At 42.7% G+C, this 26594-nt stretch overlaps 2 protein-coding genes across 3 annotated transcripts in view; one reads left to right on the forward strand and one right to left on the reverse strand.

The window, feature by feature from the left end:
- Window positions 1–925: 925 nt before the first annotated feature.
- Window positions 926–4128, reverse strand: LOC134319275 (trypsin inhibitor ClTI-1-like). Its single transcript, XM_063000353.1, has 4 exons — window positions 3978–4128; window positions 2395–2441; window positions 2201–2310; window positions 926–1144 (listed from the first exon to the last, which is right to left on the reverse strand). The coding sequence occupies exons 1-4, from the start codon at window positions 4015–4017 to the stop codon at window positions 1099–1101; spliced, it is 243 nt and encodes an 80-aa protein (XP_062856423.1). The 5' UTR covers window positions 4018–4128; the 3' UTR covers window positions 926–1098.
- A 627-nt stretch (window positions 4129–4755) lies between these two features.
- The window catches only part of uvssa (UV-stimulated scaffold protein A), a 34825-nt gene continuing 12986 nt past the window's right edge, over window positions 4756–26594 (forward strand). The window contains exons 1-8 of one of the 2 annotated variants that reach the window (XM_063000325.1): window positions 4756–4861; window positions 5863–6027; window positions 6137–6467; window positions 7423–7543; window positions 7891–8223; window positions 9027–9136; window positions 10040–10168; window positions 23783–23891. In XM_063000325.1, the coding sequence (XP_062856395.1) occupies window positions 5918–6027; window positions 6137–6467; window positions 7423–7543; window positions 7891–8223; window positions 9027–9136; window positions 10040–10168; window positions 23783–23891 (1243 nt within the window). In that variant the 5' untranslated portion in view covers window positions 4756–4861; window positions 5863–5917. Of the gene's footprint in view, window positions 4862–5245; window positions 5333–5862; window positions 6028–6136; window positions 6468–7422; window positions 7544–7890; window positions 8224–9026; window positions 9137–10039; window positions 10169–23782; window positions 23892–26594 lie in introns of those variants that run through there. The other variant, XM_063000326.1, reaches the window with a different exon arrangement.

Consider the following 26594-nt stretch of genomic DNA (forward strand, 5'->3'; position numbering starts at 1 on the left):
ATGTTATGGCTGATCGGTGTATATGACCACCTTCCTAATATTGTGTTGGCCCCATTTTTTGCTGACCCGTCGAGGCATGGACTCCACTAGACCCCTGAAGGTGTACAGTGGTATCTGGCACCAAGATGTCAGCAGCAGGTCCTTTAACTCCCATAAGTTGTGAGGCGGGGCCTTCATGGATCGAACTTGTTTGTCCAGCACGTCCCAGATGATGATTGACTCAGAACCAAACTGTTCTCATTTATTTAAAGTTTACTGGTTAATCAGGTGATGATTGACATTCCCAGTCCAGACCATTAACATTTTTCTAAAGCAGCTTTCTTACACAAGCTCATTCCTGCCCAAATTAGAACCAGAATTGTCAATAATCGACCCAGTGTGCTTGTTCTAAACGCTCCTGCTGCGCCCGTGTCAGGGTTTCATCCCACTATGGACCGAATTTGCATGAGTTATTCAAACAGGAGTGCCGAGCCCAGCGCTGAGAAACCCGAGCTGCTTTCTGCTCCGTTTTTCCACAGCGTCATTTATCTGATCCAGTTCAGCAGAGTTTTGGAAGCACATCAGAGCCAGAGTGAAATTAGTGACAAGTAACAAGTCGTTAGAACGCTGCTGCACAGGTTTGGGCTTGAATATAATTATAATGAACAAAATGTTCTCACACGAACGTCGACAAACCTGATCCGAGTGCTACGGTGCTACAGCTGGGAAACCTGGTGCCACATATCAACATGGATTACGTGGTACTGGATTACATTCTTAAATCCAGTCACAGTCTGTATCCATGTGGGCTACCTTTAGGAACTCTGGTTTTTACGTCATGCTACAGGCGTATAAAACGTTCTGTGTTCTGTACACCGACTGTGTGTGATAGATTTTTATACAAAGGAAAGAATAAGTGCAATCAGAACCACTCAGGACCATCACAGAGGATTGGTGGAAGATTTGGCAACAACCTCCCGCCATTTATTTATGATTAAAAACAGATAAAAGAAAAATACAGATTTTACAATACAGAAGTGTTCTAGATTAAACACTAGATAGTTCTAGACATCATAGATCTACATTTTAATCCAGACTAATGAACAGTTGCCAGTTCATCTAACATTCCCCTTTCTTTATAATGTAGGTGTCCAGCTTCCGGTTCCTGGAACAAAAAAAAGAGAAACGTGCACGTTATTTGTTTATTATCTATTTAAGATAATAAACATTAAAATCCATAACATTAAAACCACCTCCTTGTTTCTACACTCCACTTACCATATAGAAGCACTTTGTAGTTCTACAATTACTGACTGTATGCTTTGTTAGCCCTCTATCATCCTGTTCTTCAATGGTCAGGACCACCACAGAGCAGGTATTATTTAGGTGGTGGATGATTCTCAGCACTGCATTGACACTGACATGGTGGTGGTGTGTTAGTGTGTGTTGTGCTGGTATGAGTGGATCAGACACAGCAGCGCTGCTGGAGTTTTTAAACACTGTGTCCACTCACTGTCCACTCTATTAGACACTCCTACCTAGTCGGTCCACCTTGTAGATGTAAAGTCAGAGACGATCGCTCATCTATTGCTGCTGTTTGAGTCGGTCATCTTCTAGACCTTCATCAGTGGTCACAGGACGCTGCCCACGGGGCGCTGCTGGCTGGATGTTTTTGGTTGGTGGACTATTCTCAGTCCAGCAGTGACAGTGAGGACCAGATGGACTACAGTCAGTAATTGTAGAACTACAAAGTGCTTCTATATGGTAAGTGGAGCTGATAACATGGACAGTGAGTGTAGAAACAAGGAGGTGGTTTTAATGTTATGGTTAATCGGTGTACATACTACCAGGTTCCAGACTGCATCTGTAAGCAAACTCAGCACTGTTAGTTGCTTTATGGAGTCTGTTTTTATGGCCGAGCGTCTGCATGCAAGCCTTAATTCCTCATTTTTCTTTTATCAGACGTTTCTAAAGCAGGAAAAGCTTTAATCTGCTCTGCATATGAACGTCCGCAGAGAGTCTGAGCAAAACGTCTCAGTCCGATCCTCTGTTCAGCTTCTGTTCACCTCTCAACACACCTCAGCCAGGTAACTGAGAACAGAACCCACTTCAGCTGTATCAGAGCAGAAACAGAACAAAGACCTGACCCGGCTCGCGCTCCCCAGAGGCACACTGGCTAAAATGAAGCCCCCGAAACAAACCCTCACAGTGGTGGACTTACATAATGGCGAAGCACAGCGTGCACTCGTTGGGGTAGGTCGTACCGTCGGATCCGCACACCGGGTCGTACTCGCGCGTGCACAAGGGCAGGGAATATCTCTCACACGAAACCTGTCAAAACAAGCAGAAAGTGACGAACACTGACGTCTCAAAGCTCTCAAAACAGACGTGAAGGAACATGAAGGATCGACCCACCATGCCTGACTGAACGCCAACCGGAACAGCAGCCGCTCTGGTCAAGGCTGTGGGGAACAAAAAAATACTGTCATACACTCATACCCACCAGTGTACCGTACAATTAAATACTCTCATTTTTATTCTATATTTTTATTCCAGGTCTTAAATGTTAAAACTTTGTTTTCTTTGGGCTGCTTCCTCATTTAGGCGTCGCCACATCAGATCTGGTCCACATACCAGACTAGGCGAAGCTTTTACGCCAGATGCCCTTCCTGATGCAAACCTGCTTTTTCTATCCAGGTTTGGGACCTGCACTAAGAGCGCACTGACATGTGCACCTCCAAATGGCCAGTCTGTTTCGGTCAGAAATATCAAATGATGTAGACATGAGTACAGATGAGTTCACATAGCTAACTAATGTTACTTATTCCTCTTTAATTGTGAACGTTTTGGTGTTTTAAACAAAAGAAAGCGTTTTTATTTTAATAAAGCTTAATAATTCTAACAGCTAGAGTAATTCTGAAGTTATTTATACCAACAACAGAGAGAGTCTGCTGTGTCATAAATACCTGTGTACATATTCACACACACTATATGGACAAAAGTATGGGGACACCACTAATCATTTTTGAATACAAGTGTTTCAGTCACAGCAGTTGCTAAGAGGTTTGATAAATCAATCATACAAAGGAAATCATATGCTTCCAACTCTGCAGCATCAGCACCTGTTCCACCATGACTGTGACCCTGTGACAAGCAAGAAAAGGCCAGTTTAAAGACCTCCTGACCTCAGCAACACTCAACAGCTCTGGAATAAACCAGAACATCAACACTCAGCCGTACAAATGCTCTTTTGTACTACTGCATGGGCACAAATTTCCATAAACAGACACACTTTAAAGTCTTGTGAGAAGCTTCTTAGTAGAGTGGCTCAGATAATCACATATTTGTCACTATTTTCATATAGTTTGTTTTTGAAATGGGATCTCATGCTCAGGTGTCCACATTATTTCCAGTAGATGGATGAAATGTTCCCAATCAACAATAAAATACTTATTAAGACATTTGCAGCATTAATATACAATATTATAAGATAAGAGGCCTTTTATTATCTCACAGGGGGTAATTTGTAACGTTACAGCATCTTTCAAAATTATAAAGATATTAAAGAAATAAACAGTCAGTAAAAAAGGTGAACAAATATTGCACCGTTTTATAAAATATATTGCACAGAGTAGAAAAAGTATTGTACAGATTTTTATTTATTTTAATGTCTAATTCCTTCAATTTTTACTTAAAAAATACGCTTATATAACACATTCATGACCTGTCTGTTCATATTTATAGCTACAAAGTCAATACATTCTGGACGTAAATAAAAAGTGAATGAATGCACATTTATAGTGTTTAAATATTAGTTTGCTCTCCTTGTATCTGTAACAGATTTTAATACGGACAAAAAAGAAAAGGAAAATGAATTAATTTTAGAATACACGAGACTGAAACAATAAACAAACCAACAACATGAGAACAGACACACAGGGTTCTGATGACCGACCTCCCAGAACATTTGGGCTGAACAGAAGCCTGGAGAGACTCACCGGTCACAGAGAGCAGGATGAAGATGATCCTCAGCAGCATGGTGAACTGGTGAACTGGTAAACTGGTGAACTGGTGAACAAGCTGAGCAGCGTCAGGTGAACAACAGGAAGACGCAGTGAGCACAGATCAGTCCGGGGCTCCGTTTTATCCTCATGCGCGTCACCACCAGGAGGCGCTACAGTTCAGCTGCTGTATGTCATGCTCACATCAGGTTTCACCAACTGCTTGATCCTGGTTGGGGTCGCGGTTGATGAGCGTTAAGGCAGGAGATCGTGGGCAAGACACCTGCCTTTCGAAGGGCATCACACACTCTATAACATACAGCCAATCTACCCTCTGCATGCGTTTGTGAACTGATAGGAAAACGGAGAAACCGGTGGTTTTTAATATATTTTTGGTTAAAGGACATTATTACTAATTTATTTATAATATTAGTCATTTTAATATTGTCCCATGTGTCTCTTTAACTATGTGTTTGACCTGTTCAACACAAGTGTACTAAATAATAATAGTAATAAACATAAAAACTCATTTCATTATTTTTAAAACACAGAATGGGACCATTTTAGCTTAGTAAATTGATAGGTTGGCTGTTTAGGTTGCTAACATTCTTGTTTTATAATAATAATAATAATAATAATAATAATAATAATCACCACAGTGGTGTATTTTCTGGATGGACGGTATAGGACTTTTATTTTGAAATTTGGACTAGATTGCTGATAGTATACTGTCGTAGGTCGTAGTGTTCACTGTGCTGTAACAATAACAGGACACACAGCTAATGGCAGGTTTATGTATTAAATATTTGACATTTCTCTGACTAGTTTGTGTTTTTATGTTTGAAATGAAGAAATAACAGTAGATAAATTAACTCTACACGGTAAGTGGTGTTTATTGTCAGTGTTATTCAGCATTGGTGTTTTGTTGAGTAACAATAGTACTGAGGAGCCTTTTATTTTGTAACCGAGTGATGTTTTTATAGGATGTATAATGTATAAAACACGAATATATTAATCAAACACCGCGTTTAATATTTTTATTGCAATAATTAATGATCATTGTCATTGTTTCAGAGAGATAAGAATGTTTTTATGTGATAGATTCTGACTGTAGTGTCTGACTGTCTTTCTATGTACCATATTATTACCACATACACCGATCAGCCATAACATTAAAACCACCTCCTTGTTTCTACACTCACTGTCCATTTTATCAGCTCCACTTACCATGTAGAAGCACTTTGTAGTTCTACAATTACTGACTGTAGTCCATCTGTTTCTCTGCATGCTTTGTTACCCCTTTCATGCTGTTCTTCAATGGTCAGGACCCCCACAGGACCCCCACAGAGCAGGTATTATTTAGGTGGTGGATCATTCTCAGCACTGCAGTGACACTGACATGGTGGTGGTGTGTTAGTGTGTGTTGTGCTGGTATGAGTGGATCAGACACAGGACACCCTCATGTATAGCCAATCATGTCTCTGTGTAGACACCTGGCGGGCTGATAGCACCACTAGGGATTTGAACTTCTGGATTCCAGGAGTTTTGGCCTAGCATAATTCACCCCTGTGCCACTAGAATGCTTGCTATTAGGCTTTGGTTACATGAGTAGCATAAATGTCCAGGAAACACACCAGAATCATGAATGCAGGCAGGCAGGCAGGTCACTTTATTAATCCCATAGTCAAAGTCAGTTATTACAGCAGCTCAAGATACATTAAAGCAAAAAGGAAAAGAGGCAAGCATAGAAAAAAAGAGTAATCAACCTAATATAGGTTTAAAAACCTCATCTCAAGAACGGAGCTGCTGCAACCGGCTGCATAACGGCACCAGGTTATAGTCTTGGTTCTAATGTAAATACTGCTGTTCATCTCCATTCCAGGTTTCCATGTAGAACGTTTCACACTCGGAGTGGATTCTTATCTTGGTAGAAGAAGATGGACCATGAGAAGCGGGAGAAGCTGTCTGAGCTGGTGGAAGAGTTGACAACCTCTGGAGAACCACAGCTCAATCCAGCTAAAATGAAAGAAGTGAAGAACATCTGCAAGTATGAACATCATCACTGGATGAAATGCGTGTGGAATAATAAAAAATAAAATAAAGTGTTTATCAGTCAGGCTGACGGCAGCCGTCTGTTCTGTACCTCTGTGCTTCAGGCTCTCCAACGACTACATCGACCACTTCTACCACCTCGTCATGACGCAGCTAAATCAGGAGCACGCAGAGATCCGCCTGTCTGCGTTTCAGATGGTTACCGAGCTCTTCAGCCGCTGTCATCACTTCAGGCTCCTCCTGGTCTCTAACCTGCAGCTGTTCCTGGAGCTGACGGTCGAGACGGACGTCGATCAGCCGCTGCCGCCGCCCAAGGAAGTGGCCAGGAAACTGAAGACCCAGGCCATTCAGACCGTGCAGGGCTGGCAGGCCACGTATGGCAACGCCTACAAGAAACTGGCTCTGGGTTATCACTTTCTGAAACAAGTCAAAAAGGTAATAAATGATTTAAATGATTTTAGTCATTACATTTAAATATGTTTACATTTATACGTTTTAAAGGTGCTTTTATCCAAAACTGAGAGTTTATGGGTTTTGCTCAAGGGTTCAACATTGGCAATGGTGATGGTGCTGAAACCAGGGACCTTCTAATTACTAGTTTTGTATCTTAACCAATGACCTACCACTGCCTAAATTAATGTAATCTTATATTAACATCAAACTGCTGTTTATGATCTACCCAGTGATCTAGTTAGATGACTTAGAATTTGATAAATTAGAAAGCCAGCCTGACCTAGGTAGTTTTGCTGTACTTTATATTTTTTCTGATGTGTGTTCAGCTTGTTTATGTATGAGAAGTGTTTAGACTAGTGTCTAACTTAAACTAACACTTCACCTCATGCAGGAGTAGCAGTGGTAGCCCAGCGGTTCAGGTGCTGGACTAGTAATCAGAAACTCACAGGTTCCAGCCCCACCACTGCCAGTTTGCCATTGTTGGGCCCTCAAGCATGGCCCTTAGACCTCAATTCCTTGAATTGTATTTGGTCACAATTGTAAGTTGCTTTGGATGAAACTGAACACTACATGCAGTGAATGATGATATTGTGGTTATAAGCGGTGAGGTTGGGAGGAGTAATCGGTCGTGTCTGAGTGAGAGACGCTTATAGTCCGGATTTAGCTCCATCTGATTTCCACCTTTTTGGACGCTCAGAGAAGCTTTAAGGGGAAGAAGATTTTCATGTGATGATGTGAAAGTAGCGGCGCATCAGTGGCTATGTGCTCAAAAGTTGGTACGACGCTGGAAAAATGCATCGGAAGGCGACGATGTAGAAAACTGATGTAGTTTGGTTTTGTAATTTTTAATAAATAGAGGTAAAAAAAAGTGCAGAAACTTTTTGAAGAACCCTCTTAAAGGAAAAATACTGAAGGCTGTTCCTTATTCATTTTCCAGGTGGATTTCCAGGACGTTGAAGCCAGAACTCTGGCTGAGAGGAAGAGACAGGAAGAGAAACAACAGCGACTGGAGAGAATTTATAAAGTGAAGCTGGAAAAGGCCAAGCAGGAGATGGAGGGTTCGGCCATAAACCTTTTATTTGTTTACATTGCTGCTGTTATATATCTGTATCTGTGCCTTTCTTGATTCAACCCTTCTATTTTTTCCGAGCTTGGGAACGCACCAACAGCTTCGCCTCCCAATGGCTCGGCTGTTTTGGCCACCTTTACCCTCGGATATTAGCAAATAATGTCTATACAAGACACCCGACCGGCTGATAGCATCATTCCAGCATACTTTACTGCTATGCCACTCGAGCGCCCATACATAAAAACTGTGCCAAATTAAATACAGACGAATTTAGACGATATCTACCTGTTTGTGAGTACTGATTCTTTTTCTCTCTGTCGATGCCTGTATTTCCAGAACTGACCTCTGAGATCGAGGAATCTCTGACGGAGATCAACAACTGCATGACGCTGATCGTTCCCGATCATTTCGATCTGTTCAGCACCGAATCAGCGACGCCTGCCGAGAAGACGTGCAGCAGCATTTCCGACACCAAAGTCTCAGATGAAGAGCCGTGCTGTAGTAAAAATCACAGTGACGAAACGGCAGAAGGAAGAAGGACGGAGGAGGATAAAGAGGAGGGGTGTGAAGGGAGCGATACGGAGGAGGGCGGCGTGGACGCGGACATGTTCATCCGGAGCACCGGACTGATGTCTCGCACCTACCAGCTCGACCTAAACATTAACACAGGTGGGTGTTCAGTATCTGAATGTTCTTAAGGACTGAAAAATCTGGATGAATACAGTGGAATCTCGATTTAACGGACTAAAAGGGTGGAGTACTGGTACCGAAACACACCACTAGGGTCCACAGAAATGCTAAACATGCACAAATGATCAACAAAAAAATAAACAACGTAAATAGATCTGTAAATATGTCATGTAAAACCTGTAAATAAATATTAAAATTGGTACTGTACTACTGAAGCTCTGCTGGTGGCCACTGGAGCAGCGCTGGTGCAAAACTAAGCCTTAAAACTAGATGAGAACAGAGCGAGCCTCCCTACAAAATAAAGTCCATCACTCATGTAAACAGAGAGGCGTGCGCCGGCTAGTGGAGGTTCCACTGCATTCCAATAGAATGTAAATAAATATAGACCATGTGGTTAAAAGTGTGTGGGGATGTAACCACGTGGCTATAGAAGCCTCCACCAGAGAGCATTAGTGAGGTCAGGCACTGATGTTGCTCACTAAGGTCTGGATTGCAACTGATGTTCCAATTCATCCCAAAGGGGTTCTGTGCCAGCTACTGGAGTTTCTCCACACCGAAGTCCTCAAACCGGGTCTTTACAGACTTTGCTTTGTGCACAGAACAGGGCCTTCCTCAAACTGTTGTCACAAAGTTGGGAGCGTATACTTGACTTTGGTAATTAGTGTGTCTGAAGCAACTGAAGATGGGGTGTCCACATACTTTTGCCAAATTGCTATTGGGTTTGATGTAGTTATAAGAAAGCTGCTGCGTAGTTCCACTAATTGTGAACGTGATCCACACAGATCTGAACGTGAAGGAGACGGAGGACAACGAGGCGATACTGAACAACATAAAAGATCTGCAGAGGGTCATCAGTACCAAACATCTCCCCATCGTCCAGTCCTGGGTCCAGGTAAATCAAATTAATTAATCTTGCATCATGGGTATGAAAAATAATTGTTTCTGATTGGCTGGCAGGTGTGTAAAGCATCATGACTTTAGGGACAGTGGTAGCCTAGTGGGTAGAGCTTTGGGCTATCAACAGGAAGATCGGCGGTTCAAATCCAGGCTCTGCTATGCAGCCACTGTTGGGTCTTTGGGCGAGGCCCTTAACCCTGTCTGCTCCAGGGGCGCCGTACGATGGCTGACCCTGCGCTCTGACCCCAGCTTCCAACAGGCTGGGGTATGTGAAGAAAAAATGTCATTGTACTGTACACATGTACATGTATATATGACAAATAAAGTATATCTAAATTAAATCGCAGTTCTAAATCAATCAGTTTGCTTATAAAATGTTAACATTTGACCAAAACCATTACTGAAAGAATAAATAATGATTTGATTTTAAATGAATGGAGATCTTTCGATGGCTCCCATATTTAGCGCCACTAATAATCACTGTTTGTTACTATAATTATTATCTGCTTTATTAAAATGTCAGTATGTCATATTGGATGCGACCCTCCTGTTTATATATGGGACTGGGACTGGCACTGAAGGGGCACTGATAAGTGCAAATGAGTTAAATAAATTACGCTACATCCTGAGCAGGGCGCCGATCCGTTGCACTCAGACAGGCCTGTGTAGATGACCAGCCGTTCAGTAGCACCTGCTGTGATTCAAACCCGGGTCTCAGCTATGGTGGCCTTGAGTAATAAACCGCTACACCTCACATTTGAATGAAGCAGATAATAATTGTAGTAATAGATAGTAGATAGTGATTGTTAGTATCACTGCCTTCCACATGTGGGTTTACGTCTCTACATTTAAAATGACACTAAAACTAGGTGTTTTATTTTCTATCTTCTGTCTTTAGGTTTTTACAAAAGTGGGTGTGGAGGAGCGACTGATGAAACGAGCCACTGATCTGAAGAAATCACTGGAGAAAGCTCTACAGAAACACAACGAGCTTCATATCGACTACAAAACCAGGAGCAGAAGAGTGGTGAGTCTGACATCACGTTTTAATCAGCCGTTATAGAAACAAAGCCTGCTTTCTCTCCTAACTGACTCTCTGCAAACTGAATGGGTGTTTTTCCCCATTATCTTAAAAGTTTGTATGATGCTGCAGGTAATTTGTGTTAATGACAACACGCTAAGAAGAGAAAACTATTATTAAAGGAAGGTTTTAAATCTGCCATTTGTTCTAATATCACAGTGATGATCCAGAAACATCAGAGTTAGTGATGTGAGACAATTTTGAGACAATTATGTACATCGAACCCAGTTTTTGAGAAAGAGAAACTGCACTGCTGGGTTCATTGCCAGCGAAGCTGCATCGCCACAAATGTTGGTTCTCTTAAGTTGCCCTTAATACTACATGATAAAGGTAGGTTTGTATTACACTGATGAACAGTACAGTTTAGTCCTACTGGTATTTAGGTAATGGACTTAGGGGTGTCCTTTTTTCTGGTTTTCGGGCGGACCTGTTTTTTTTATCCGCTAATTATTATATCAGGTTTTAAGGTTTTAATTTTGTGTGCTGTAGACACTGTCCTGACTACTCACTGGCATGCCCTCTTTTTTGAGGTCTGATGCCCTCCTCTTTGGGGTTCGATGCCCTTCATTTTGGGGTATGATGTTCATTTTGGGGTCTGATGTGCTCCTTTTTGTGGTTATGGAAGTGGCCACCCTTAATGCACTGCCATTGTATAAGTATCTGAATAAAATTTGACTCAGTAAGCTGAATAACACAAAATAACTGAATGAATTAACACCATCATTTTGCACTTGTTGTGTTGTATTAGCAAATGGCTGCAGCCACGGTGTAAAATGCAAACCAGAATAGAAACTGCGCTTCAGTTCGACACTTTTACACCCACAGCAGCCTTTCAAAATACAACCTTAACTTTCTGTAGCGTTTTAAACGATAAATAGTTCAAATCAAGGTATTTTTACTCGTTTTAAAAATACGTTTTACGCTTGAACACGTCACGTGATCACAAGTGTAAACCCAGGTTCACCAGGAGAGGGCGCCAGATCACCACAAAATAAGACGCGGACACGTGACGGAGGCACTTTGGGGTGCATTTAATCTCTCTCTGGTTATTGAATTGGTTTTAATTACTCTGTAATGAAGGGCAAATCACATTTTAATCACGTGTAATGCTCAATTAATGCATTCAGCAACAGGAATCAAAAGCTGCTGTCTGGAAGCACAAAGCATTCGCACCCAGAGACAAAGACATTCTGAATCCGAGCACACACCAAGTGTCATAAACGCAAATAATAAGAGGATTGTGGCTGAATTGGCAAAGCAATGAACAGATTGATGTTTAAACCTTCGCCGATATTGCTGAGGAACGCTGCACCAGGAGGCGAGATTAGCTCAGCAGGAAGGTTAGCTGTTAATGGAGATGGGAACCGTTCGGGGCCCGACGGGACGCATCCTGCAGTTAGGAGACACATCATTATGACACATGATATCTGACTTTAACTGAACAGGAAAAAGGAAAGAGTGTGGCAGGCGGAGAAAATGCGGCCGAGTGACAGTGATGAAGCACCGTACTGGACCCTGTAAAGGTTTATCACTGTCAGCGGCCATTGCAAATGCAAAAAGCCAACGTTCAGTGATAAAGCAACAACTTAGAGCTCTTTATCATAATTAGTTTTTCCTTTTTTACCCTTAAACACGTTCTATTACTTTATTCTCTTTATCGACCCTGACACGGAGCGAATTGCCTCTTCCAGACTCTGTAAACTCCCGCTGATGGCTGAACATGTAGCACCGCACAGAGAAAATGCTCATAAATTAAAATCACTGCTGGATTTGTACTGTGCATAGCAAAAAGCAGGTCACCACAATTATTCATTATTATCTACGTATATAATTAAAGTATGTCTTTCTCTGTTAATAAAACGAGCTTAATTATGAATTACCTTTTTTATATATATATATATTTATTTTTTTGTGTATTGAGGTGGGTATATTGCTGCTCATGCCTCCTCCGACTCGTGTGCAGCCCTTAACGAAACCCTTTTCCACCCATGTACTCTGCACAGGCGCCTCTATCTGCTAATCAGGGTCCCTACACAACGTTTGAAGACCCCACCCACGTAGTCCGGTCATCCCACCCTGCAGGCACTGCAAATTATGCTCACTAGATGGTGACAACGTCGAGTTTCGAACCGAGAAGTTCAGAATCTCGGCGCTGGTGTGCTAATGGGATATCCCGCTGCGCCACCTGGGCACCTATGAATTACCTTTTTAATTGGCATTAAAACTGATGATTAATGGTTACAAACTGTGATTGATGATAATGCTGATTTATTACACCTGAACCTAAAATAGAGTAAAATGAAACTATGAAAAGGAATTTAGTATTGATTTAAAAAAAAAAAAAAAAAAGCTTTTATGAATTCAGTAGAAAGAAGATTTTATTTGAAATTAGACATTTGATAGTTGCTACATCTAGTTGGTTAAAACTACAAAAAGACAGAATAAAAACCATTAATCATAAAAACCCAGTAATTTTATTTGTTTAATGTTTTTCAAATTGTCAAAAAAAACCAATAAAATTATGTCAGAATCTTACAATTTAAGGAACTCTTAATAAAGAATAAAACTAAAGAAAAACATTCCAAAGTAGAAATGTTGCTTTTATAACTGCATTAAAATGTGGCGTGACCTTATTTCTAAATCTGAACGAAGCAAAAACACATTTTCTACTTTTAGTGGAAACTCATTTGGAATCAAACCTGAAAAAAATCACACATGAGCAGAAAAATCCCTAAAATGTAAGAGAACGACTGGCAGTAAATTTACGTCCATTAGAAATGAATAGAAATGAATAGGCTGAAAGGTAAGGTTCAAGCCTTCAGCCCTTCTTCACTACAGATTGTGATTAATAATAATGATTCAGCTTCACACACAAGGAAATTATGACACCTGAACCTAAAATAGAATAAAATTAAACTATAAAAGAAAATTTGCATTGAATTAAAAAAAAAAACGCGGTAGAAAGATTTTATAAAAATGTGATGGTTGCTACATCTAGTAGACTAAAACTACAAAAAGCTGCTAAACAAAGAGAAATAAAAACATACAAGGTCTTAAAAACAAGTAGTAGAATTATTTGTTTGATATTTCTCTCCAAAGAATCAAATTGTCAAAAAAGACAAATGTAATAATTTATGTAAAAACGTAGTACACCAATAAAATTAAGCCAATAAATTATTCGGATATTGAATAGTTTTCATCATTAAGCTAAACTCCTAATGAAGAGTAAAACTGAATAAAAATTCGTAGAACTGTCGCCACTTTAACTGCATTAAAATTTTATTTCTAAATCTGAACGAAGCAAAAACACATTTTCTACTTTTAGTGGAAACTCATTTTGAATCAAACCTGAAAAATGTAAAATGATGTTTGAGAACGACTGGCAGTAAATTTACGTCCATTAGAAATGAATAGAAATGAATAAAAATGAATAAGCTGCACTTGAAAGCTAAGGTTCAAGCCTTCAGCCCTTGGTGGTGTTAACATTCCGGACGTGAGCGTTCAGCTCGCCCCTGTGTTGTGTTCTGTTGGTACGTAATTATTAGTCACCGGGGAGTTCTGTGTTAAGCACACTGAATTTGTAGAGCCGCCACCTTTTCGATTTCCCAAAAGAGGTGCACATTAAGCACTCGGCTGGGGGGGACGCTGCATTGTTTACAGAGATAAGCCGTTTTATCGGGGCGGAGAGGAACAGCAATAATTGATGTCTCACTGAGGCAGCTAACTGAGGATGAACCTCGTGGGTGTGGGTTCTGTTCCTCACTCAGGGTGCGTCAGGATTATTTACAGTGTGAATCCAGGGGTGGAGACGATCTTATTTATCTGAATGGAAATGAAGAGCGTCGGTTAGAAAGTCCATCTGATTACGTTCTGCGTGCAGACTGCCGGGTAGTAAAATAACAGCGGGGTCAGAGGGGTATCGGGGCGAGAGACAGAACCACGACGTGATCCTTGTAAATCGTCGCAGGATAGCGGTGGCTCAGTTACAAGGTTCTGGAGTACTAACTAGAAGTGCGACAGAGCTGGACTGCAGGCAGACCAGACTAGCACCTGAAAGCGCTCTTTCATTGATAAACTGGTTATTTTATTAACCGATCAGCCATAACATTAAAACCACCTCCATGTTTCTACACTCACTGTCCATTTTATCAGCTCCACTTACAGATGTAGTGCATCTGTTTCTCTACATGCTTTGTTACCCCCTTTCACCCTGTTCTTCAGTGGTCAGGACCCCCACAGGACCCCCACAGAGCAGGTATTATTTAGGTGGTGGATGATTCTCAGCACTGCAGTGACACTGACATGGTGGTGGTGTGTTAGTGTGTGTTGTGCTGGTATGAGTGGATCAGACACAGCAGCGCTGCTGGAGTTTTTAAACACCTCACTGTCACTGCTGGACTGAGAATCGTCCACCAACCGAAAATATCCAGCCAACAGCGCCCCGTGGGCAGCGCCCTGTGACCACTGATGAAGGTCTAGAAGATGACCGACTCAAACAGCAGCAATAGATGAGCGATCGTCTCTGACTTTACATCTACAAGGTGGACCGACTTGGTAGGAGTGGATAATAGAGTGGACAGTGAGTGGACACGGTATTTAAAAACTCCAGCAGCGCTGCTGTGTCTGATCCACTCATACCAGCACAACACACACTAACACACCACCACCATGTCAGTGTCACTGCAGTGCTGAGAATGATCCACCACCTAAATAATACCTGCTCTGTGGTGGTCCGGTGGGGGTCCTGACCATTGAAGAACAGGGTGAAATCAGGCTAAAAAAAAGTATGTAGGGAAACAGATGGACTACAGTCAGTAATTGTAGAACTTCAAAGTGCTTCTATATGGTAAGTGGAGCTGATAAAATAAACAGGAGGTGGTTTTAATGTTATGGCTGATCAGTGTATATTTGACAACAAAGTGTAAATGATTATTATTATTATTTAAAAATATATAATTAGGAAGGTTGTGAATCCGTACACATCAGCTCATACTTGATTTCTATTGTTTGGTCTCAGACTTTTGACCCCCTGCTGCATTTTATTTCACAATAATAGAAAATACTAAACGTCCTACTTGGTTAAGTGTCAACATAAATCTAAATTCTGTTTCATGGTACTGCCCCCCTCTTCCAAATTTAAATGCAGCTTGCTTAAACTAAACCCCAGGGGAACCGTTGGGGTTTTTGAGGGGTTTTGGAGTCTCGTTTAGGCCGGTCCCCGGACGCCTGGCGACTGTGAGAGGGCCCATTAAAGTGTGGTAAATTAAGGGACCTTCATCCATCATCTGCTGTTTATCTTCATCACGCACATTTTAACTGAGCGTCACTCGCTGTGGCTCAGCATTAATCTGTTCAACCTTCAGCCCGGACGAGGAACCGGCGATGGAATTTTTAATGTCTTTATCTTCATTTAGGCACAGCTTAAGCAGAAATATCGCTCATGAGGTCGGTCTGTCACAACTGTGATGTTTAGCTAAAGTTTATTTATTACACATATAACTCAATATCTTTGTCCTCACAACAAAACACTGATGGTAAAATAATAGTGCAATAATATGTGATCAATATTTTATAGTAACTTCACACTAACAAAAAGATCCTGAATGAAAATAATGATTAAATTATGATGCTGATTTAATGACGATAAATCACGTGTGTACCAGTGTAAGCTGCATGACAGGCCGTACCTGAGCAGTAATGAAAATAATCTTAATCTTAATCTTAATAATAATTGTAATAATGATATTTGATAGGCAAGAGAGTGAGATAGTGAGTGAGGTGAGGGTGAGCTGAACAAGCAAGTTCATGAGGTGGGTTGAGGTGAGTGAGCGAGGTTAAGTGAGTTAGTAAAATGAGTTAGTGGCATGAGTAAGGTGAGTGAGTGAGATAGTGGAGTGTTTGTTTGTTTATTAGGATTTTACCGTCATGTTTTACACTTTTGGTTACTTTCATGACAGGAACGGTCGTTACTCATTACACAAGATTCATCAGTTCACAAGGTTATATGGAACACAGTCCTGGACAATTCTGTATCTCTAATTCACAGTTGTGGCCTAGTGGTTAAATTACTGGACTAGTAATCCAAAGGTTCCTGGTTTTAGCCCCACCACTGCCAGGTTGCCACTGTTGGGCCCTTGAGCAAGGCCCTTAACCCTCAATTGCTTAGACAGTATACTGTCACAGTACTGTAAGTCCGCTAAATGCCATAAATGTAAATGACCTCACTTGCATGTCTTTGGTGGGAGGAACTGGAGCAAACCCACACAGACACGGGGAGAACATGCACAAACTTCACACAGAAAGGACCCGGACCTCCCCACCTGGGGATCGAACCCAGGACCTTCTTGCTGTGAGGCGACAGGGCTGCCCACTTAGCCACCGGGCTGCCCGAGATAGTGGAGTGAGTTAGCAGAGTGAGTAAGGTGAGATCATGAAATGAGTGAGTGAGATAAGTAAGGTGGGTCAGTGGAGTGAGATGAGTGAGTGAGGTGAGTCAGTGAAGTAAGTTAGGTTAGTTGGTGGAATGAGTGAGTGAGATAGCAGAATGAGTAAGGTGAGTTAGTGGAATGAGTGAGTGAGTTAGTGACTTAAATGAGGTAAAATAGTGGATTTCAGAGTAAGATGAGAGTGGAGTGATTAGCGGCGTAAGTGAGGTCAGTTAGTGAAGCAAGTTACTGACGTGGGTTATTTGAGAGGGTTAGTGAGGTGAGATAGTAAGGTGAGTTAGTGTGGTGAGTGAGGTGAGTTGATGAAGCAAGTTACTGAAGTGAGTTGGTGGAGTGAGTTGGTGGAGTGAGTATGGTGAGATAGTGAAGTGAGTTAGTGGTGAGATAGTGAAATGGGTTAGTGGAGTGTGTATGGTGAGATAGTGAAGTGAGTTAGTGGTGAGATAGTGAAATGGGTTAGTGGAGTGTGTATGGTGAGATAGTAAATTGAGTTAGTGGAGTGAGATAGTGGAGTGAGTGAGATAGGGCGGTGAGTTAGTGGAATGACATGAGTGAGTACGGTGAGGGTTAGTAAAATGAGTTATCAGAGTGAATAAGGTGAGTTAGTGGAGTTAGTTAGCAGAGTGAATGAGGTGAGTTAGCGAAGCAAGTTACTGAAGTGAGTTAGTGTAGAGTGTGGAGTGACTTAATTTTAGTTCAACACTCCAAATGAATATTTTAAGTCTTTGAGAATAACACAGCGAGGACGTTGTTATTATTTTACTAAACTAAAGCTTTACAAACAGACATTAATATTCATGCCAGGTCCTAAATCCTTATATAAAAATATGAAAAGGATTAAAATGATAATAAAATATAGATTTGGCCCAAATAAGCCGGTGTGTTTTTAATATATTAGGACTGTGACGTGTCTAAACCCACGGCAGTTCTGTGGATCGTTTGTTTTTTTTGTATCTGAATTGCTAAAACGCTGCACCGAGGTCTCGTTCCATTACAGTCACACAATACGAGGACGTGAATCCGAGTCTTTTACATTTCAATAGAATCATCTGTACAAAGTCGTGCTTTTAACACGGACGCTGTCTCTTCTGTCTCCTCTGTCTGCTCGGGCTTTGTGCTGAAGGAATGTTAAATTACCTGCTGAGACAAAGCCGACTCCTCTCGCTCCTCCGTCTCCGGGCCGGCCGCCACGCTTTCACGAGCCTGCGAGCGTTTCATTCCGTCGGGTGGCCGGCGAGCCTGCCGGGCCGTACACCTGAGTTATTGGTTTGCTGTAATAATTTGCGAGACCTTCCTGGTAAGAGGGGAAATTAGCATATAAATAGCAGATGCACGGAGGACCATCACAGCTGAGTACGTTTAATTTTTGCTTTATAAGATTGAATGGGTTTTTAAACGCACGGCCATCAAACTCGGCCCGAGACAAATGAAGTCGAGAGTTCAGGTGTCCGACGCGGCCCGCTCGGTTCTCTTTCTGAAAGGATTACAGGGCCGCTCGGAGGAGCGCCCGCCGCTTCCCTGGGCGCAGAGTAATTGAGATTGCTTACGGGGTTAATTAGACCGTACAAAATATATCGAAGAGCACGGAGATGGGCGAGCGCTTCGGCCCTGCTGGAATGTGTGTGTGTGTTTTTCTCCTCATAAGTGGTGGATATTTAACCGGAACCTCATTATCTGCCCCTCTCCCGGCCACGGAGATGGAGGTTGACGGAGCCACCGCACAATCGATAGACTTGACTGCAAATGTCTTTAAGGACTCTCCATGCAGCGCTGCACTGTTTAATATTCACTTTTATAGCCTGGATTCTGCTAACACGTTCCAAAATTATGCGGACGCCGCCGTTTCATCAGAAGAGCACTTGTGAGCTTGTTCTGGTCGTGCTGGAACGTGATAGGGCTTTCCCCAAACTGTTGGCACCCAGGTGGCACAGCGGGATATTCCTCTAGCACACCAGCGCCGAGATTCTGAACTCCCCAGTCGTCACCGGTCGGCTGGGCGCCATCTAGCGGACATAATTGGCAGTGCCTTCAGCGGACACTAATTGGCCACTGTGTCTGCTAGGGCGGGATGACCGGACTATGTGGGTGGCGTCTTCAAACGCTGTGTAAGGACCCTGACTGGCAGATAGAGGCGCCAGTGCAGAGTGCATGGGTGGAAAAGGGTTCCGCTAAGGGCTGTGCTCGGGTCGGAGGAGGCGTGAACAGCAATATACCCACCTCGACTGCAATCGGGGATCCACCAGCAGCGGAAGACGGATTGACTACACTAAAATCGGGAGAAACTGCATAAATAAATATAAATAAATAAATTTAAGTGGATTGTTTGTTTGTTTGTTTATTAGAATTTTAATGTCATGTTTTACACTTTGGTTACATTCATGACAGAAACGGTAGTTACTCATTACACACCTCACTGTTCACCTCACTTGCACGTCTTTGGACTGTGGGAGGAGACCGGAGCACCCGGAGGAAACCCACACACATGGGGAGAACATGCAAACTCCAAACAGAAAGGACTCAGACCCCTCCACCTGGAAATCGAACCCAGGACCTTCGTGCTTTGAGGTGACAGTGCCGCCCCAAGGGTTTGAGTACAGAAAGTCAAAGGGTCTGAATACTTTCTGAACCCACTGTTCATACTAAAGCTGCATGTACTTTATAGTTTACAAGCTTTAAAACCAAACTGAACGTGCAAACAAAGTGCCGCTTTACATCAGAACCAGGAGAACAGGAAGGGAAACGAGAACAGAACGTTTCTAACGCGGCGCCGACAGTAAAACCCGGAGCGTACTCTATAACTTACCCCGGTGTTTGTCAGCGAGTCCTTTCGCCGCCGAGACGCAGCACCCGTCGCCCCGGCAAGACGTACAGTCCTGCCACCGCGAGCTGGCACTGCAGATCTTATCAGCCCAAAATTAAGGTGAATTAAAAATAAAATAATGTCGCCCGGCCCGGGAATTTCAGCTCGGTTGGTAATCTTGTCCCACCACTTTTAATCCATCAGCTCGAAAAAAAAACCTGGTTTGGATGGAGAGAAAAAAACGAGACTTATAAACCAAATTGCAATCTGGTTTTGTGCGATTGCTGGGCTGTGAGGAATGAAAAACAGCACCGTCACGGGAAATAATGCCCTGAGCTGGTACACACGTTTTGCTTTTATTTCCTGTTTAGGTGGGGCATTTACTTTTTAGGGGGCGAGGTGAGCAGGGTGAAGCGTTCATTGCTTTATTATCGTGGTGCACGGCTCCAGGGTCCTGCGGAGATGGCTTTATTCCATGTGGCCTTTATTTTATGATTCATGATCTTGAGTGGTTTATTTATTTATTTACACACTTTGGTAACATTCATGACAGGACAGGTAGTTCCTCTTTACACAAGTTTAATCTCAAACACAGTCATGGACAATTTTGTATCTCACTTGCACGTCTTTGGACTGTGGGAGGAAACCGGAGCTCCCGGAGGAAACCCACACAGACACGGGAGAACATGCAAACTCCACACAGAAAGGATCTGGACCGTTCCACCTGGGGATCGGACCCAGGGCCTTCTTGCTGTCAGGCAACCGTGGCACCCTCCATAAGAGTGCAGGCTGTTAAAGCTGCAAAGGAGGCTGGGCACAACTTCATATGGGTTGTACAGTGGCTAAGTGGCACCTCACAGCAAGAAGGTCCGGGTCCTTTCTGTGTGGAGTTTGCATGTTCTCCCCGTGTCCGCGTGGGTTTACTCCGGGTGCTCCGGTTTCCTCCCACAGTCCAAAGACGTGCAAGTGAGGGGAATTGGAGATACAAAATTGTCCATGACTGCGTTCGATATAACCTTGTGAACTGATGAATCTTGTGTAATGAGTAACGACCGTTCCTGTCATGAATGTAACCAAAGTGTAAAACATGACGTTAAAATCCTAATAAACAAACAAACAAACAAACAACTCCATATTAACCATATTAATCACTGTTTTTGTGATGGCATGTCCAGCAAGCTCATGGTCATGTGTCCACATACTTTCGACCATAGAGTGTAGCTATAGATTATTAAAGATAAGCTAAATACACAGCGAATGTAGAGACGGTTTTCGGGACGTTCAGCACGTTCTCCTTCCCGGCGTGAACGCCACAGCCGCCGGCGCCCCTCACTCACCCCTCCTGCCACCCGCGGCAGTAATTGAGACCTCATTCAAAGACAGTTTATACCTTAATCTGCAACTGTCAACACGGCCCGCCGGCGGTAATGAAAAACAAAATAAAAAAAGAAAGCGGAGGAATAAAAAGGAATAGGCAAAGCGGGCTCCGATCACCCGTTAGCACCTGATATAGAGGTAATCACCGAGGCAATTAAGCAGAATAAATGGGGGGGAAAAGGCGTGCATGAAAAACCTGCACCGCGTGCAATGCCCTCGGAAGCGAAGGGCAGACGTATTATGTATTGTTTTATGAAAATGACCCCCATATTTAAAAACTGGCATTCTGTTATGCATTGTAGCGCAGGGGGACGGTTAAGCACCTTTTGAGTAAATTAAAAGGCATAAATTCTGTTTAGCGCCGGCGCACAGCCCCCCCCGAGGTCCCGTGCTGTGCTGAGCCGTGCTGAGCCGAGCAGGACGCAGGAGCTGAAGCCAGGGGTGTGTCGGGGTGTCGGATAAGAAAGCCTTGGGTTGTTTTCGATCTTTCATAAATTCAGGCCCTGCCCGGGAATTTTTTATACCTTAAAAAAAAATAATAATTTGCCGTCGGCGGCCGGTTGTTATTCGGCTCAGATTGATGGTGGTCATTTATCCAGCCGGGGAAGTTAAGTGCTCCTGTCATTCCTGAAGAGCATAATTGGGAGGTTCCACAGGTCAGCGCCGGTGACACTTTTCTCTTTTGATTAGCGTTAGACTGATAACGAAACTTACAGGCGCTATGATGGATGAGCGCCTACGACTCCGGGAGGCGAAGCTTTAGCCAGGAAAGAGAGACGAGCGAGCGCACCTCAGCTTAAAGCACCGACGAGCTTTTAAAGAGTGTTCAAGCTACCTAAAAAGGTCAATTTAAAACATTAATATAAACGATCTAATATTATACGAATACCAGAGCATTAATAAATAAGCATGTCCTCTTGGGGGCATTATTTGGGCACAGCACAGTCCTCTGTTCGATTCCCAGGTGGAACGGTCTAGGTCTTTTCTATGTGGAGTTTGCATGTTCTCCCCTTATATGTGTAGGTTTCCTCCAGGAGCTCCGTTTTCCTCCAACAGTCCAAAAACATGCAAGTGAGGTGTCCCTGAATCTTGTGTAAGCAGTAACTACCGGTCCTGTTATGAATGTAAACAGTGTGTAAAAAGGGCAGTTCTAGCCTAGCGGTTAGGGTACTGGACCCACTGGTTCAAACCCCACCACTGCCAGGTTGTCACTGTTGGGCCCTTGAGCAAGGCCCTTAACCCTCAATCATTTAGACTGTATACTGTTAGTCGCTTTGGATAAAGGCATCTGCTAAATGTAAATGTAAAACATGACGTTAAAATCCTATTAAAATAAAATAAACGTTTGCCTTTTGCAGGTGAACATGAGTGGAGTCTTTCCTAGTAAAAACATCCAGTGAGTGGCAGTTCTGCGAATAACATTGCCTAAATCTTCAGCAGACGTCTCGATGGCCCAACTGTGGTGAAGGGCAGAGCTGAAATTCGAACCCACAACCTTTCGGTTGAAGGCTCAAAGCACTAACTACTAGGCTACTGTCCCTATAAAGGAGAGTTCCCATAATGGGAGTCGAACCCAGGCCCACTATATGGAAAACTGAGCACCCTTTTTAAAAACACTTAAATTTTATATATAAATAGTGTATTTCCTCTCAGATAAAGTGACTATAGTAATCCCGATGTCTAACGTCGGACTCTGACATTAAACCGCTTGCCAACGTCCTACAAGCTTTAACCGGTTTTAACAAAAGCTCCGGAGCAGTCGGCGCTGAACAGCCCTCGCGCCCCCGATCGTATTCGGAGCGGCTCTCAGATCCCTTATCTGCCGCCCGATGTTGGGTTGATCTGCTTAAAGTGATTGTGTGATTGGAACACTGGGCTCAAACTGAGAGGTGCGAGTGCTCATATCACCCCCTGAGCTCTCTTTATTTCCGTTATCAGGTACACCTCCACCTGCGCCCGCTCAGATAACCCAATATTACCCACATATCTGCCAATCTCCTGTTTCAATTCCTTTTCCCTCCTTTATACTCCGTCTTTCTTAACCCAGACTGGCCCCGAACCTGCGGTTCAGATCCCGGGGACAGATTGGATACTGGTACTGATGGATCTTGAGCCTTTTTATGATGTTAAAACCTGCTGATCGATATTATTTGTGACTATTTCGTTTATTTTTGCACCGTGCTGCTGACAGCGAGGGGAAAATTAGCTCCACGTGAGCATCGTTTTATATGGCCGCAATTAGAACCAACGGCATCAGAAGGACCGGCAGTAGAAATAAAAATTGGATGTGGTCAAGTGGAAATTCTATTATGCTTGGGAATTAAAATGTTAAGGGCGCTCGATGTTACTGCACAGTTTGCATTTCAGGACGACGTAAATCTCTGGAATATCCCGGGGCCGTGGTCCGTCCTGTAGAGGTGCTGGACAGAGAGTAAAGCGCTCGTGAGCTGCAGTGAGGTTTAATATATGTAGAATTTAATAAACAACACGTTTCTATGCATTTGTGTTCATCTGTACATTTAATATTATAGAAAAATTCACTCAGGTGGGGATCCAGGGTAGGTGGGTGCTACTGCTACTGCGGATCCAGGGTTGGAATCTCATGGGAGCTACCAGCCAGTCGGGCGTCTGCATAGACAGGATTGGCTAATGTCCAAGGGGAGGGGAGTTCGGCACAGCCATATAGCCAAATAGCTATTGTGAGGTCCACCTCTCAGTGCACTTTCAGTGCCGGTCCCAGGCCTGGATCAGAATAGGAGGGTTGTGCCAAGTCTGGTATGCGGACCAGATCCGAAATTCTAAGTTACAAAAATGGCTGCTTGTTTACTACAATAGTACGTTACATTATCATGTAAAAAAAATGATATTTTACCAGTTTGAAAATGGTTGTATTGTTATGCTTCTGTTGTTTACTGTCTCTCGGTTTTCCTGCTCTAGATTAAGGCTGGAGAGGAAGATGACGATGAGGATGATGAGGATTTTGAGGAGGTACCAGAAAAGGAGGGTTATGAGCCCCATATCCCGGAGAATCTGCGAGCCGAGTACGGTAAGTGTACACATGGATTATTTTTATAGACGAGCGATTTCCCTTCAGGATTTTTTCTAGCATCTGATTGAACCAGCGCCGAGATTCTGAACTCCTCGGTTTGAAACTCGTTGTTGCCACCGGTCAGCTGGGCCCCATCTAGCGGGCATAATTGGCAGTGCCTGCAGGGAGGGATGACTGGACTATATGGGTGGGTCTTCAAACTAAAAATATGAATAAATGAGAACTACTATTAAAAACTTAATATAAATGAAGTATTTACATGTATTCATGCATTTTTCTTTAAAAATCAGAAACACAAGTATAGATAGAATAGCTTTAAAATGAAACAAGCACAATTGCAGTACAATAAAACTAATTTAAGTCTTAAAATCAGCATTAAAAAATACCTAGATAAAATTCAAAAGCTAAACTTAGTTAAATCTCAAAATAAACTGAAGCTAAAATGTGCTGTATAATGTTATAAATCTGTATAAATAAATGGAAAAAGTAAACACAGAGTGTTTATTTAAGGTCATTAATACTGTTCTACTACTGTTCTAATACTGTAATACTATCACTTTTTAATTATTTATTCTTATTAATAATAATAATAATAATAACAATCAAAACATGTCAGTATTACTTGCTCGGTTTTAGACGTAGTGTGCGGTTTAATAATCTACTGTAAACAGCAGCTCACGTGATGATCCGCGTCCTTCGTAAACTAATGAATCTGTTTCTGTCTCGTTTAAATCCATTAAATCAATTAAATCCCGCACTCGCCCACGGCGTCCAATAAAAATCACTTTGGTACATGCGAACGGCTTCATCTGTGCGAGGACAGACGTATCGACAGGAGGCCGACGGGGGTCGAGCGGGAGGTCAAATCCTGCATGTATTGGACACAGAATGTGACGTCCGGTGTGAGATTTACAGTCATTTCTGGTACGGCTGTGCTGTAACGGTGTGTGTGTGTGTGTGTGGACAGGAATCGCTTGTATGAAGCTTGTAAAAATGTTGTTTGATTGCTCGTCGTCTGTCGATCTTTGTTCGCCTGTGTGTGTGTGTGTGTGTGTGTGTGTGTGTGTGTGTGTGTGTGTGTGTGTGTGTGTGTGTGTGTGGAGGGGGGGGGTTAAATCCGGCGAGGCCTGCAGCGGCGCCCGAGCACGCTGTGATGTAATTCTATTATTCGCTCTCGGCGGCGGCATTAACTAAAGACTCATTAGGCTGTAATTTCCACCGGGCTAAGCTGCTTTGATTAGTAAAGTATGTAATGATCAGTGTGTCGGCTATGCCAAATTAAGAATGCGCCGGTGTTAATGAGCTCCCATTAGCTCACCGCTGTAATTTACAACGTCCACCTGGCCTTTCTGCACAGGGGGCTGAACCTCGGGGAGTATCGCTCGCGTTATTCTCCACTGAGCTCCACATACACGGACACTGTATTTACAAAAGTATTAGGACGCCCCTTATAATTATCGAGCTCATGTGTTTCAGCCACAGCAGTCGCTTGCAGGTGTAATAAATCGATTATATTACGTTTGCAGCAACAATTTAGGGAAGGCCCCCCTCTGCCTCACTCAACAGCTCTGGAATGGACTGGAACATCAGCACAAATTCCCATACAGAGACATCTTAAAATTCTTGAGAAGCCTCAGAAGAGCGGCTGCTGTTCAAGCTGAAAAGATCACCCAGAGGTCCGACAAGATCATGCTCAGGTGTCCAAATACTTTTGGCCATATAGTGTAATTTTACATGAGACAGTTTATTTATTGAAGACCACCTTACAGTAAATGTGTTTAACTTCTTTGTGTGATCCTGTTGCCCAGCAGCTAAGCATCCTCACACTGTGATGCTACCGCCAGCACGTTTCACTGCCGGTGTGATTTTCTTTCTGTGGAGTTTCACTGTTGACCAATCAGTCTGCAGAACATCATTCCACTTGTAACGCTTGGTGGTTATCAAGATGTTTTTAGCAAGGCATTTTTCTCCCAATTTAGTCATATCCATTTACCCGATTCGTATTTCTGCCTTTGAGATACCTGCGTTGGTGTGTTAGCATGCTTTACCACTGATGTTTTTCTTGTTTGTCGGTGGCTTTGACGGTGCCCAGCCTCTTTCAAATCAAATCACTTTATTGTCACGTCACATTAACACAGGTGTGAAAGGTGAGTGAAATGCTTAGGTGCTCAGTCCCTCACAGTTGCGATACACATTAATTACAAAAATGTACACATACACTTACATAAAAACTAGCACCATTTGTTCAATGTATACAGATATAATACAGGACTCTTTATGTGCAGATGTAGCTATTGTGCAAGGTATTAATTACGGAGATATTAATTACAATTACTAATTACTAATTATTACTGATGATTACTAATTATTACTACTAATTATTAATTACAAGATATTAATAATGGAATCATGAATGCTGACCCTCGCACCAAGACCGGTAGTTCAGTAATCGTCCTCTAGCCGGCGCACGTCTCTCTGTTTACATGAGCGATAAGCTTTATTTTGATGGGAGGTTCGCTCTTTTCTCGCCTTTTTTTCGCGTGTTTCATGCTTCATTTTTGCGAGTTCTAGTGCTTCGTTATGGCTTTAAGAGACGAGCACAGTGGTAAGTGAAAGAGGAGCGTCTAGGTATTGCTGAAAAGTTAGAACTTCAGCAAAATCACTTCGAACCTTTTTAGCGGTAGTGCTGTCGTCCTCTAG

This window comes from Trichomycterus rosablanca, chromosome 8 (assembly GCF_030014385.1).
Source record: "Trichomycterus rosablanca isolate fTriRos1 chromosome 8, fTriRos1.hap1, whole genome shotgun sequence".
Classification (NCBI taxonomy): domain Eukaryota; kingdom Metazoa; phylum Chordata; class Actinopteri; order Siluriformes; family Trichomycteridae; genus Trichomycterus; species Trichomycterus rosablanca.